The sequence below is a fragment of the Sinocyclocheilus grahami genome, unplaced genomic scaffold (assembly GCF_001515645.1).
Source record: "Sinocyclocheilus grahami isolate Dianchi unplaced genomic scaffold, SAMN03320097.WGS_v1.1 scaffold322.1, whole genome shotgun sequence".
NCBI lineage: Eukaryota > Metazoa > Chordata > Actinopteri > Cypriniformes > Cyprinidae > Sinocyclocheilus > Sinocyclocheilus grahami.
The window spans coordinates 53,721-66,208 of record NW_015505501.1 but is presented as its reverse complement, the minus strand read 5'-3'; the positions used below and the strand labels follow the sequence as shown (position 1 = coordinate 66,208).

Here is a 12,488-nt window from a genome sequence, read left to right as displayed (position 1 = left end):
TTATTACATACACATACTCAACATATAATTCCATTTATTTAGCAAGTTCACGTCTTCATCGCTTTAAGACACTGTTGCTCCCAAGGGGTTTGTTTCTTCTACCACTTTCTGGTATCCCGAATGGTGGTTTTTTGTGTCGATAGCTTCTTGTCTGCTTTGGAAAAGGGTTTTTGCATAATATCTTCATGCTTTAGCATTTTCTTGTGCTCTTTCTCTTGTAGAGAGGCATTTCCTGCACTGTAATTGGATGAAATCATTAAGCTTTATCTTGGTTAGTAAAAACCAATATACAAGCAGACAATTTTGCATACTTTGTTACAGTTTCTGAACTATTACCATGAACATGTTCTAGGACACAATATCTGCTCTATAGGCCTAAGAGTGGTTCTCAATTGGTTTTGCTTCATGACCATTTTTATATTTCACATTAACTGATGACCCAAAAAAGCAAAAAACATATTTAATAACAAGCAGTGTTTGATTGGATGCACTTCCTTTGACGTCAACAACAAAGGTTATGGGAATTAGGAGTTCCTCCTATTTAAAAGTTAATAAAGCTACTTATTTGTTATATTTGCAAAACTAAAATGAAAAGCAGGTGCTTGACCAACTGTAGAGTAGGCTTGACTCGATCCAAATCTTAAATTTAAGAAGAAAGTGCAATGCTCACTCTACAAGCTAAGCTTAATTATAGTCATTTGCATTGTTCACAACAGACCTGTGACCAATTTTTGGGTCACAAACCACCAGTTGAGAACCACTACTCTACAAGAACTAAAACCAGTTTCCTAGATCTTTTCCTAAACCTTTTTACTTCACGTTCCTTTAAGGATAATTGCATATTCTGGAGGAGACGCCATTCGTCATTGTCTATAATAGCGGTTCTCGACTGGTTTTCCTTCAGGGCCCAGATTTCACATTGCACATCAACTAGTTACCCAAAACTGAACCATAATTGATGGAGAAGTAAGCAAAAATGTATTCACTATCAAAACAGTGTTTGCACTTCCTTTAACATCAACAACAAAGGTATCGGGAATCAGGAACCTACTTCTATTTAAAAGTTGTTAAGACTACTTATTTGTTTTAACTTTGCAAAATAGATGAAAATAAAAGACAGATGCGCAACCAAGAGTAGAAGAAGTTTTAGAATTCTCAAATTTTAGAATAAAAGTGTGACTCTCGCTCTCTTCAAACTAGTCATTTGCAGTGTTCAAAACAGACTTCTGACCAATCTCTGGGTCACGAACCACCAGTTGAGAACCACTAATCTACAAGAACTAAAACTAGTTTTCTAGATCTTTTCTAAAGCCTCTTTACTTCATGTTCCTCTAGGGATAATTGCAAATTCTGGTGGAGACTCCATTCGGTGTTGTGTCCGAAACATGCCCCACTACAACGACGCACCCACAGGCTCACTCCCGAGTCTTCACAGCTTGACTGATCACAGGACATCTGACTCTTTATACTCCGAACCTCTTCCACCACCTCCCCTACCGAACCAGCCACCGATAGGCCCCGAATTTGACCCCAGCGGAAGCGAGGACAACGGGGACTCAGCCATCGACATCAAACCCGTCCACCGTTTCATCCCAGACTCATGGAAGAACTTCTTGAGGTCCAGCAGCGGAAGCAGCAAGTTGAAGTCAATGTTGGGCTCGAGCAGCAAGAACACGACCACTGACGGCGTTCGTTGTTCTCCGCCGCACTCGCCGTCGGTTCCCGGTTCCTACCGCGACCCATACGGCGGATCCGGAGGCAGTTATAACTCGCGTAAAGAGCGTGAAGCAATGCTGTTGGGCAACCCTGTGGAGTCCGTTGACGGCCGTACGGTGCACACTGCTTTGACATACGGCGAAAAAGTCGAGGAATACAACCAGCGCTACGCCTACATGAAGTCTTGGGCTGGACTTTTACGTATTCTTGGTTGCGTCGAGCTGCTTCTTGGAGCAGCGATTTTTGCATGCGTTTGTGCTTACATTCATAAAGACAATGAGTGGTTTAACATGTTTGGATACTCGCAGCCTGGTGGGGCTTACGGAGGAGGTTACGGAAGTTACGGAGGTTATGGAGGCGGTTATGGCAACGCCAACTACACCGGACCCAAGACGCCGTTCATTCTTGTGGTGGCGGGATTGGCGTGGATAGTGACTGTTATCATGCTTGTCTTGGGAATGACCATGTACTATCAAACTATACTTCTGGACTCAAATTGGTGGCCTTTAACGGAGTTCTTCATAAACCTGGCTCTTGCACTCTTGTTTTTGGCGGCTGGTTGCGTGTACGTAAATGACACTACTCGAGGTGGACTCTGCTACTATCAGTACTTCAATAATGGCATCAATGGCGCTTTCTGTCGCACTGAGGCTGGGCAGACGGCCGCTATAATTTTCCTGTTCTTCACCATGATCGTGTACTTGGTCGGAGCCATAGTGTGTCTAAAACTGTGGCGGCACGAAGCGGCTCGACGACTACGAGAACGTAATGGGCAGGAGGTGAGATTTTTATATTTTGGTTTCTATTTCTGTTGCATATTATATTCTAAAACAATGTCATTTTAGTATCAAGATGCTATTCTAGTTTTTTTATTCTTATTTTGAATTAGTTCTTATTGTGTTTTATTTTTTATTTTCATTTTCCTTAAAGTTTTAGTAAGTTTTCTTTGTGTTCTTGTCATTTTTATTAGTTTTATTTTATACGTCTGTATAGTTTTTACATTAAATTTTAAGATTTAATTTTGTACATCAAGTTAAACTAAATTCAAATTTGAAACTTTGCTTTGGCAACTAGCTGAAATTAAAAAAAAGTGTTTTATTTTATTATGAAAATAAATTATATTGTATTTTACTTCAGTTAAAGTTTATTTTACTTCAAGTAAAAATAATTATGTTTTAGATTTAGTTAACTATAATAATATTGTAAATAAAAACTAAACTAAACTAAATATTTTTCAGATGGGCTATAATTTTGTGACATTGTGCTCCATTTTTGCTTGTGTGAACAGAAAATTGCTGTAGTATTGTTATGTCGTACCTAGTTAATCATGATGTATCATTGCCAGTATCTTCATTTGTTATAATTAAATATAGTTGCAAAAATGAATACAACAATAATTGAACCAACTCCGCTTCTGCTTTATAGATGCAGCCAAGAGATTCTCCTTCTGCTGTGCATTTGGCAAGTATTTTGGCTCTGTCTGTTCTCATGTTTACCCATGGTGCATTGCCATCTGCTAAAAAATTTGGATGTATAGCATTTCTAGTTCAAATGAATAATTCTGGTTATGTAATATAAGTGTTTGTTGCCCAGATTAACAAGCAGACATTTCCATTGCATATTTCTCTACTAGTTTAATGTTTTGCATATAGCCTATAAGGGCATACTGGAAACCAATTTGGCGACTAATATAAAAAAATATAATTCATACATTTAAATGCATCTTAATCCAGAGTTATTCCTGAGGTAATTTACTTCATTCATTTGCCTTCATCCATGTTTGACAGCCAAACAAAGATGAGTTTACCTGTCCAGTGATGTTTAATATCCTATCAACAACCTTTGTAGTCCCATTTAGCCGCTTATTAGCCTTTTTCAAGACAAGTAAAAGGGCTATTACTGATGTAACCACAGACCTAATTTCAGACATTTAACCAAAAACCCACTGACTTCAGGATGGTGGAACCAGAAGTGCTAAAATGGTACTTGTTTCTGGGTTTTGGCCCACAAAAATACACCATTCCTCCAGCACTCTATTAATAATCAAAACTAAGGTGGGCGGGGCTTAGCGAAGGGTCAGTATGTGATATAGTCAGAGGATATTGCTGGTAATTTTGTATCCTTCTCTTCACTCTAATAGGTTGTTGATGGTTCAAGGGAGCCGATGGCAGTCTCCGTGCCGGTACAGCACACACACACTGCCGCCCCTGCCGTCGCCAAGCCCAAAGTTGTGAAAGGGCATATTCCAGCTGGACACGCTCCTAAACCTGTGATCATGCCGGACTACATCGCGTGAGTATTTGCTTCACCATCTAAAAAAAGAGAACTCATTTCGTGACCAAGAGATGCTTTTGCTCTCTGATTAAGCTCACCCCTGTGTTTTGTCTGTCCCTGCAGTAAATATCCAGCTATCCGAACAGACGAGCAGCGGGACCAGTATAAAGCCGTGTTTAATGACCAGTATTCTGAGTATAAAGAGCTGCATGTAGAAGTTCAAGCGATTCTGAAGAAGTTTGATGAAATGGATGTGATGATGCAGAATTTACCACAAAATCCCACCAGCCATATGGTCAGTCGAAATTTGCTATTACTGTACACTTTAGTCTGTCCTTTGTGACTTGTAAAAGAATTTCATCAAGCACAAATCCATGTCGCTGTATGTGTTTAGGAAAAACAAATTTTTATCCTAGTCTTTGCAGTATGTTTCCTAAATGTTCCTTGTTGGACACTAGAAGAACAGATGTTTTGATGCCTCTGAACTTAAGGGAATTTGCTATTTTTAAAGATACTGCAATTTATCAAATGTTTGAAAACAGTGTTAGCTTGATAAATGTCACAGGAATGACTTGAAGCAAAGGATTTGATCATATTTTGAATGTTATCAAAAAAATAACTTTTTTTGGTAACACTTTACAATAAGGTCACATTAGTTAACATGAACTAACTATCAAAAATACTTATAAAGCATTTATTAATTTTAGTTAATGTTAATTTCAACATTTACTAATACATTGCTTCCTAAATCTAGTTAAATCTGGTCTGATAAACCTGGCATTGCATGTTGTGAATATTGTTGGCTTTTGCTTTTGTTCTTTTTTCGAAAGTCGCTTTGGATAAAAGTGTCTGTTAAATGCATAAATGTAAATAATGTATTTCAGAAGAATAATTCTAGTATAATTCTAAAAACAAATCTCTCATTTTTGATCGTAGGAGCGTGATCGCATCAACAAAATCCTGCAGGAGTATCAGAGGAAGAAGATGGTGAGTTATTGGAATCCATTTGACTAGTAAACATACTGACCGCAAAACTGTATTGTGCATTATTTAATTAATGTTTTTATTTAATTTGATTATTATTATTATTTTACCTTCAAATAAATAATTGAACATGCCATTCTGTCACTTGCAGCATCATACATAAGCTACATGTGAAAACAATGTGATTTTGTTCATCATACGTTTGTTTTAGGGGTTTAATGTTACAAAATATTCCACATTCACAATCATAAGGGTCACGTCACTATTCTTACAGTTCAAACTAAACCATGCACAAGTGTACACATGACAAGCATAAATGTTGGCAATTTGATTATACATACATCTACAAAAAGTGTAGCACTCTCAGCTTAGTTTAACAGATATTACTATATTTAAATCCTTTTCCCAAGAAAATCAGCCTTGAGAATCAGTCTTGAGATTCTGTCTGGGCTTTACAGGCCAGTAGGCTTTGTCTGGCTGATTTATAACGTTGTGAAGCGTGAGTGGTGAAAGAAAGGAAGGAGGATGAGGAAGGGGGGAGGCTGATTTTCCCACAGGATTTGCCCCATTGTGTCTTTTCAAGAGGAGGAAATAACTGTAGCCACTCAGACCATCGGTGGCTCCTCTATAAAGACAGTTTGAGCCATATTTTGAGTGATAGCACAGGAGGTCGTGACACAGTCAAGACACACGGTTTGGTTTCTGTGATTTTCTAGAACCTCAGATGAGCTGCATTAAAGGAATAGTTCACCAAAAAATTTAAATAGGCTAAAAATGTGCTCACCCTCAGGCAACCAAAGATGTAGGTGAGTTTGTGTCTTCATCAGATTTGGAGAAATGTAGCATTGCATCAGTGTCTCATCAATGGATGCTCTGCAGTGAATGGGTGCCGTCAGAATGAGAGTCCAAACTAGGGATGCACCGATATGAGTCCAAACAGCTGATAAAAACATCACAATAATACACAAGTAATCCTCACCACTCCAGTCCATCAGTTCATGTCTTATAAAGCCAAAAGCTGCATGATTGTAAGAAACAAATCCATCATTATGACTTTTTAGCTTCAAACCATTGTTTCCAGCTAAAATACGAGTCCTCTATCCATAATACTGCTTTCTCCAAAGAAAAAGTTGTCTCATCTGAATCAGGATAGAAATCTGCACAAATCAAGCACCGTGAGAGGACAACAGGGGATGGACTTTTTCAATGGATGAAGCGTTATTATGGATCATTAACTTGTATTTTGGCAACGACTTGAAGTTAAAAACGTCTTAATGATGGATGTTTCTTATAAACAGCTTTTCACTTCACAAGACATTAACTGATGGACTGGAGTGGTGTGGATTATTGTGATGTTTTTATCAGCTGTTTGGACTCTCATTCTGACGGCACCCATTCACTGCAGAGCATCCATTGCTGAGACACTGATGCAATGCTACATTTCTTCAAATCTGTTCCTATGAAGAATCCAAGAAATTGAGTACATTTTCATTTTTGGATGAACTATTCCTTTAAAGACTAGTTGCTCAGATTGGTTGTGGAATGCAGTTTAACCTATTTTAATTACTGTGTATGTGGCCATTGAGAGGATATTTAGTTCTCCCGCTTCATGGTCTCATTTATGTCTATGATGGTGTTTTTGTCCCTAGGATCCTTCATTTTTGGAGAAGAAGGAAAGATGTGAGTACTTGAAGAACAAACTCTCGCACATCAAGCAGAGGATTCACGAGTACGACAAAGTCATGGGCTGGAACGATGGTTACGGCTGAAACGGGCAGCACTAGATTCAAACCTGCTGTGACGGTCCTTCATTTTCACGCCAGGACATCGTATTACACTGAACATGTGACCACTGTATCTGCAGAGCCATGCTGGTCTGGATTTATATTACAAACAGTAATCCAATGAGGGATCGATAACTTGCATGCTCTTAATGTACACGCTGAGTCTTGAGCACTGACTGAAAATACTTTTTTATTTTACATTTCATAATGCTGACTAAAAGTGCATGAATGTTTAAAGAAATACTCTGTGTTGTCTGTGTATGTATGCAGAACTGCTGTTTTTTTGTTTTTTTTACTGAGGTTTATTTTAATGATTGTATGCACTGTTCAATTCGTTTTTCTGCTACTGTGTATTTGATCCGAACAACAGCCTTGTCCTTATATATTCAGTGTTGTATATGCATTTTGACAAGTTGAACAGGTGATTTATATGCAAATAATGTAAAGAGTGAAAAGTCAAAGCATTTCAAGCTAATTTGTTGTAATTGAGAACATTTCTGAATAAAAAAAGACCGGCCAGGAGGCACTTCAGACACAACAGAGCAACTCTACAACCTCAAAAAAATGATGCATATATTTATGGGTTAAGAAATGCAATGTTTTCTTCAATTTGATTGGTTAAATTCACTTCTCTTCTAAGCATCCCTGTCTAGACTACTGAATCAGACTAGTTTTAGCATACTTCCATTTCCCTCTATGGCTGATTGCAACATAAACATAAAAAGATTACTTTCATTACCACTCTTTTAAAGAAAATATTTAATTCTCCATCTCTATCAATTCCATCAAACCTCCATTTCCACCACAAGCCACAGCATCCGTTTGCAAAGTGCAATTATATTGGAATAAAAAAAAATGTAATGCAAATATAACATTTGTGACATTTAAGCTACATGTTCTTTCTCTGTACAAACCTATGGCGGGTTCTCACTATGCAGGGAACCATTTTGGATTTCAAGATAAAGTTTGTAGAGTAGATTTTTGCGTAAGCAAGTTTAAAATTAAAATAATCTCTTCAGCATAGAAATGTCACCACACCTCTGTTAACCTGCGTGTTTCTTATCGCAGACTCACTCTTTTATCTGTAACGTGTCTGTATCCTGATACCAGACGAGCTCTCTTTATGGCTGTGTTTCAAAATCTACTATGCTGCCTATCTAGACAGCCGTTTTAGGTAGGCTACTGTATATAATAATAAGGCAGCGTTAGAAAAACCCATGGTATCAGTCTTGGGCACATGTCTAGCTGTCCAGTTAGGAAACTCGTTAGAATGTGAGACGCTGTGTGTGTGTGTGTGTGTGTGTGTGTGTGTGTGTGTGGGCGGGGTCTAATCATCTATAGGGCAGGTTGTTTGTCTCACCTGTCCTGAACAGTGACACAGTGAACGTCAGTGCGCGAGAGCAACTCCGCAAACAGGTGAGACTGAAACTACAAAATATAGAATATTATGTAATTAAAATTATAGTAGCCTATATAACAGCGCTTTATATCTGCGTTAATTAGATATAAGATCATTGACGCCGACTATCACTGAGATTTAGGCTACTTCAGAAACAACTCAATCGCGTTTAGTTCGTGAAGAGTCTCAGAATCATAGTGTATTTCAATTAAATATTAAAATAGTACTTTTTTTTACACCGTGTGTTTTACCCACTCATTGTCAGTTTTGTTTATTTTCTGCTCACTCGTAATGACGACTGACGTTTAGTTGATAATAGTGAAATTGGATAAAGTGCGTATGATTTATGTTAGTTTCATACTTGGTGTATTTAAAAATATTCCTGTTTTTGTGTCTTCAGAATGTCTTCGAGGCCGCACGAGAGTCCTCCGCCCTATGAGGATCATACAGAGGATGGATAGTAAGTGTTGAGTTTCACCTCAGTGTTTCTCTGGATTGTGTTACATGGGTTTAGGTTTATTTTTTTTTAAACCTCTTGTGCCTTTGTTTTTATAGTGAGGAATTGAACTGTAACTGTACATATTAAATAAATAAAGGGCTATGGGTGATTATTGGGCAGCTATGTTTGGTATCAGCCAATTATTTTTCTTTTTTTCTCGGTTGATTAGGCTGCTATTGGATTTTACCTTTTTCTTTTATATTTTCTTTTCCTGTGACAAGTTTCAAAAGTACTGGCAATGCACTGAAACTGATAGCTCATAACTGTATATCATGTATGTGTATATATATCATATTTTTATATATGTATGTTTTGCCTGTTTTTAAACGATATACCATTGACACTAGGACACGTTAAATGTGACCCTGAACCACAAAACTACTTTACATCATCTGATAGGTGAATAAATAAGCTTTCCATTGATGTATGGTTTGTTAGGATAGCACAATATTTGGCCGAGATACAACTATTTGAAAATCTGGAATCTGAGGGTGCAAAAAAAATCTAAATATTGAGAAAATCATCTTTAAAGTTGTCCTTAGCAATGCATATTACTAATCAAAAATTAAGTTTTGATATATTTACGGTAGGAAATTGACAAAATATCTTTATGGAACATGATCTTTACTTTAAAAAAAAAAAAATCAATAATTTTGACCCATTACAATGTATTGTTGGCTATTGCTACAAACATACCCCAGCGACTTAACACTGCTTTTGTGCTCCAGGGTCACAAATGAAATGATACAATACTATATTGAATATAAAAAAAGTCTGATAGTGCTTTTGAAATCTGGTATTGTTTGAAATGGAAAAACAAAGGTCTAAAAAAATGAAAAGAGCCAAAGAAGAAAAAAAATGATGATATTGATAAACTCATTGATATCTTGCATTAGTGGGAATATTTATGTAGTGTGAATGTTTCAAGTTAATATATATATATATATATAAGTTATATTGGTATAAGGCAAAATGTATTGTTGTGTCCTTAAAAGAATGTTTTATTTAATTGACCTCAACAATTTCTCTCCAAAAAAATAAACTAACAATGATACAGATATTCACTAATATCTTTCATCCCTACTTAAATCGTCTAAAAGATTTGAGCTTTAGTGTGATTTGTGTATATGTATGTTTGCATATAGTCAGAATGTGTTGTGTCCCTAAAATCGGTTTTCCCCATTTTCTCTCCAGTAATGTCGCCCCGCAGCCTGCGTATTCGTACTATCCTGACGATGAGTTCCAGCATTTCTACCGCTGGACGTCTCCGCCGGGCATCATAAAGATCATGTGTGTCATGTCGGTCATCTTCTGCGTGGGCATCTTCGTGTGCGTGGCCTCGACTCTGGCCTGGGACACGGATGCAGGAGCGGCTGGATTCGGTGGTTACGGAAGCTCATACGGAGGTTCTTACGGAGGCTCATACGGTGGCTACGGGGGATCCGGCTACGGAATGGGTGGATACGGAGGCTATGGTTACGGGATCCTCGGCTCTCAGAACGACCCCAGGCAGGGCAAGGGTTTCATGATCGCCATGGCCATCATCACCTTCATCGTCCTGCTCGTCATCTTCATCATGATCATCTCGCACCAGAAAGTGGCTCAGGGAAGGAAGTTCTACCTGGCCGTCATCATCATCAGCGCCATCATGGCTTTCCTCATGTTAGTTGCCACCATAGTCTATCTGGTGACGGTTTACCCAATGGCCCAATCGTCTGGATCGGTTCAGTTCAATCAGGTTTACGCCATGTGCGCCGCTTACCAGCAGCCTCAGATGACGGGTGGGTTCGTGAACCAGTATCTGTATCACTACTGCGTGGTGGATCCTCAGGAGGTGAGCACAGCGTTGTAAATCATGACCGATTTAAGTCGTTGTGCACTAATAGTGAGCTTATTCTGTCTTCATCCAGGCAATCGCTCTTGTTTTGGGCTTCATTGTCACCGCGGCCCTCGTCATCATCATGGTTTTTGCCATTAAAACCCGTCAAAGGATCAATAATCACGGGAAGGACAACATCCTGTGGCGCCGCGTGAAAGAAATGAATGATCAAAACTCGCCGCAGGATGTAGAGGATTGGGTGAGTATGATATTATTGTTCTTTGCATTGCTAGCTGAAGTACAGTCAAACCTAAATGTATTCAGACACCTTCAACATTTCTCACATTATCGCAGTTTATTCGGGTCGCTGTGATTTTTGCCAAGTAAGAGCAACATTACTGTCCAAAAATATAGACTTAACCCAATCCCTACCCCTAAACCTAACCCTACCCATAATTTATTCCTAAAATCAGTGTGAAATGATAGCTGATTAACAAGGGTGTGTAGAAGCACCTAACCCAGATCGTAAGCCTAAAACAGATATTTCCTGAAAAACTATCCCTCAATTAAGATTGGTTGATTGGAATGTTGTTCCAGGATAAACAAGGATGTTGATCCAGGAACATGTTGTACTTTACGTTCACCGTTTATTTGCTATAGTTTAGAAAATGGTTATAAAATATGACAAGAACTCGAGAGTTAAACTGTGTCCGAACAAATTCATAAAAACCTGAGGAAATATCAGGAATATTGTGATCTCCAGCCCTAGAAAAGTCATTGAAATTCTTCCAATTAGAATAAATGAATTATAAATAAATGGGTCAAAGACGAAAAAGCATAAAAACAATGTGTAATACTGCTTTAAATTGTTGTCGTTTCCCCCCCAAAAAATTAATTTAATTGCAATTTTGTTTTTGTTTTTCTGAGCAAAAAATAAATATCATACGTTTTTCCCTGATTTATAGAAGAGAGCCACTAAAATGTCATTCAGTGTAACAATCTTGTCAGGCATATTTACAACAAAAATCAATTTATGACATATTAAAAGACTAATTACTTTAACCCCAAATACTAATTAGTTGTAATTTTACATTTTTAAAAAGGTTTTGCCCATTTGTCAGTAAGAATTTTTTACTCATTGAAAACACAATAAAATGTAATATGCTCCTTTATTCTTTTATATATTTTAATGTGTACAAGTCAGAATAAGCATGTTGTTTGAATTTTTACATAAATATTGTGTTGCACTAAATGACAATGTAACATTATTTCAACCAAATTTTGACATTTTATTCTCCAAAAACTTATTTGAAACCTTACCTGACACTTTACTTGCATTTAATGTGCTTTCTAAATTCAAAGTGTTACTTGCTGTTTCTTTGTAATTATTTGTGAAATTTCTGAGTGAATTTTTATTTATTTTTTTCAAACTAAATCCTACACAAATGTTTTTCAGTATGGAAGATTTGTGTGAATATATATATATATATATAGGTCAAAAGATGCAGGAACGCTGAAAATCCGAGAAACTGAGGTCTCATTTGCTCTCCATGTAATGGTGCAGGAATGACAATTAAGATACTGGAGATTATTTGTGATTTTTAGTGGTCACTCAACTACAAGCCTTTGTCCTAGAACTTAGTCATATACTGTGACTTTAAAGGACTATAATTTGGTCTTTTCCACACAGAAGGTCTATTCTACTCAAGATGGAGCATATAGCTTAAATTCTACACCTGTGCTCATTTCTGTTGCCAAACAAAGAGTTATTTCACTTCCTCCAGCCTCCTCGCAGCATGAACCCATTTATCTCTCACAGGAATCGTCTGTCTGGTTTTGAATATAGGAGGCCTGTGTGGTTTTCTATAGCTTTTACCGTGCTGAAGGTGGAAAGACCTGTTTGTGTGTGTCTGTGTGTGTGTCTGTGTGTGTGTGTGTGTGTGTGCGTGTGTGTGCGTGCGTGTGTGTGTGTGCATGCATCTGTGTGTGTGTGTGTGTGCGTGTGTGCGTGTG

At 37.6% G+C, this 12,488-nt stretch overlaps 2 protein-coding genes across 6 annotated transcripts in view; both read left to right on the top strand.

The window, feature by feature from the left end:
* Nucleotides 1–7,567, top strand: part of LOC107602236 (MARVEL domain-containing protein 2-like) — a 10,037-nt gene extending 2,470 nt beyond the window's left edge. For 4 of the 5 annotated variants that reach the window (XM_016294686.1, XM_016294687.1, XM_016294688.1 and 1 more), the window contains 6 exons: nt 1,336–2,495; nt 3,142–3,177; nt 3,857–4,008; nt 4,114–4,285; nt 4,927–4,977; nt 6,624–7,567. In XM_016294686.1, coding sequence (XP_016150172.1) covers nt 1,386–2,495; nt 3,142–3,177; nt 3,857–4,008; nt 4,114–4,285; nt 4,927–4,977; nt 6,624–6,743 — 1,641 coding nt within the window. In that variant the 5' untranslated portion in view covers nt 1,336–1,385 and the 3' untranslated portion in view covers nt 6,744–7,567. Of the gene's footprint in view, nt 1–194; nt 272–1,335; nt 2,496–3,141; nt 3,178–3,856; nt 4,009–4,113; nt 4,286–4,926; nt 4,978–6,623 lie in introns of those variants that run through there. The other variant, XM_016294689.1, reaches the window with a different exon arrangement.
* A 516-nt stretch (nt 7,568–8,083) lies between these two features.
* Nucleotides 8,084–12,488, top strand: part of LOC107602217 (occludin-like) — an 8,542-nt gene continuing 4,137 nt past the window's right edge. The window contains exons 1-4 of the mRNA XM_016294661.1: nt 8,084–8,174; nt 8,558–8,617; nt 9,851–10,490; nt 10,567–10,844. Coding sequence (XP_016150147.1) covers nt 8,559–8,617; nt 9,851–10,490; nt 10,567–10,844 — 977 coding nt within the window. The 5' untranslated portion in view covers nt 8,084–8,174; nt 8,558. The remainder of the gene's footprint in view (nt 8,175–8,557; nt 8,618–9,850; nt 10,491–10,566; nt 10,845–12,488) is intronic.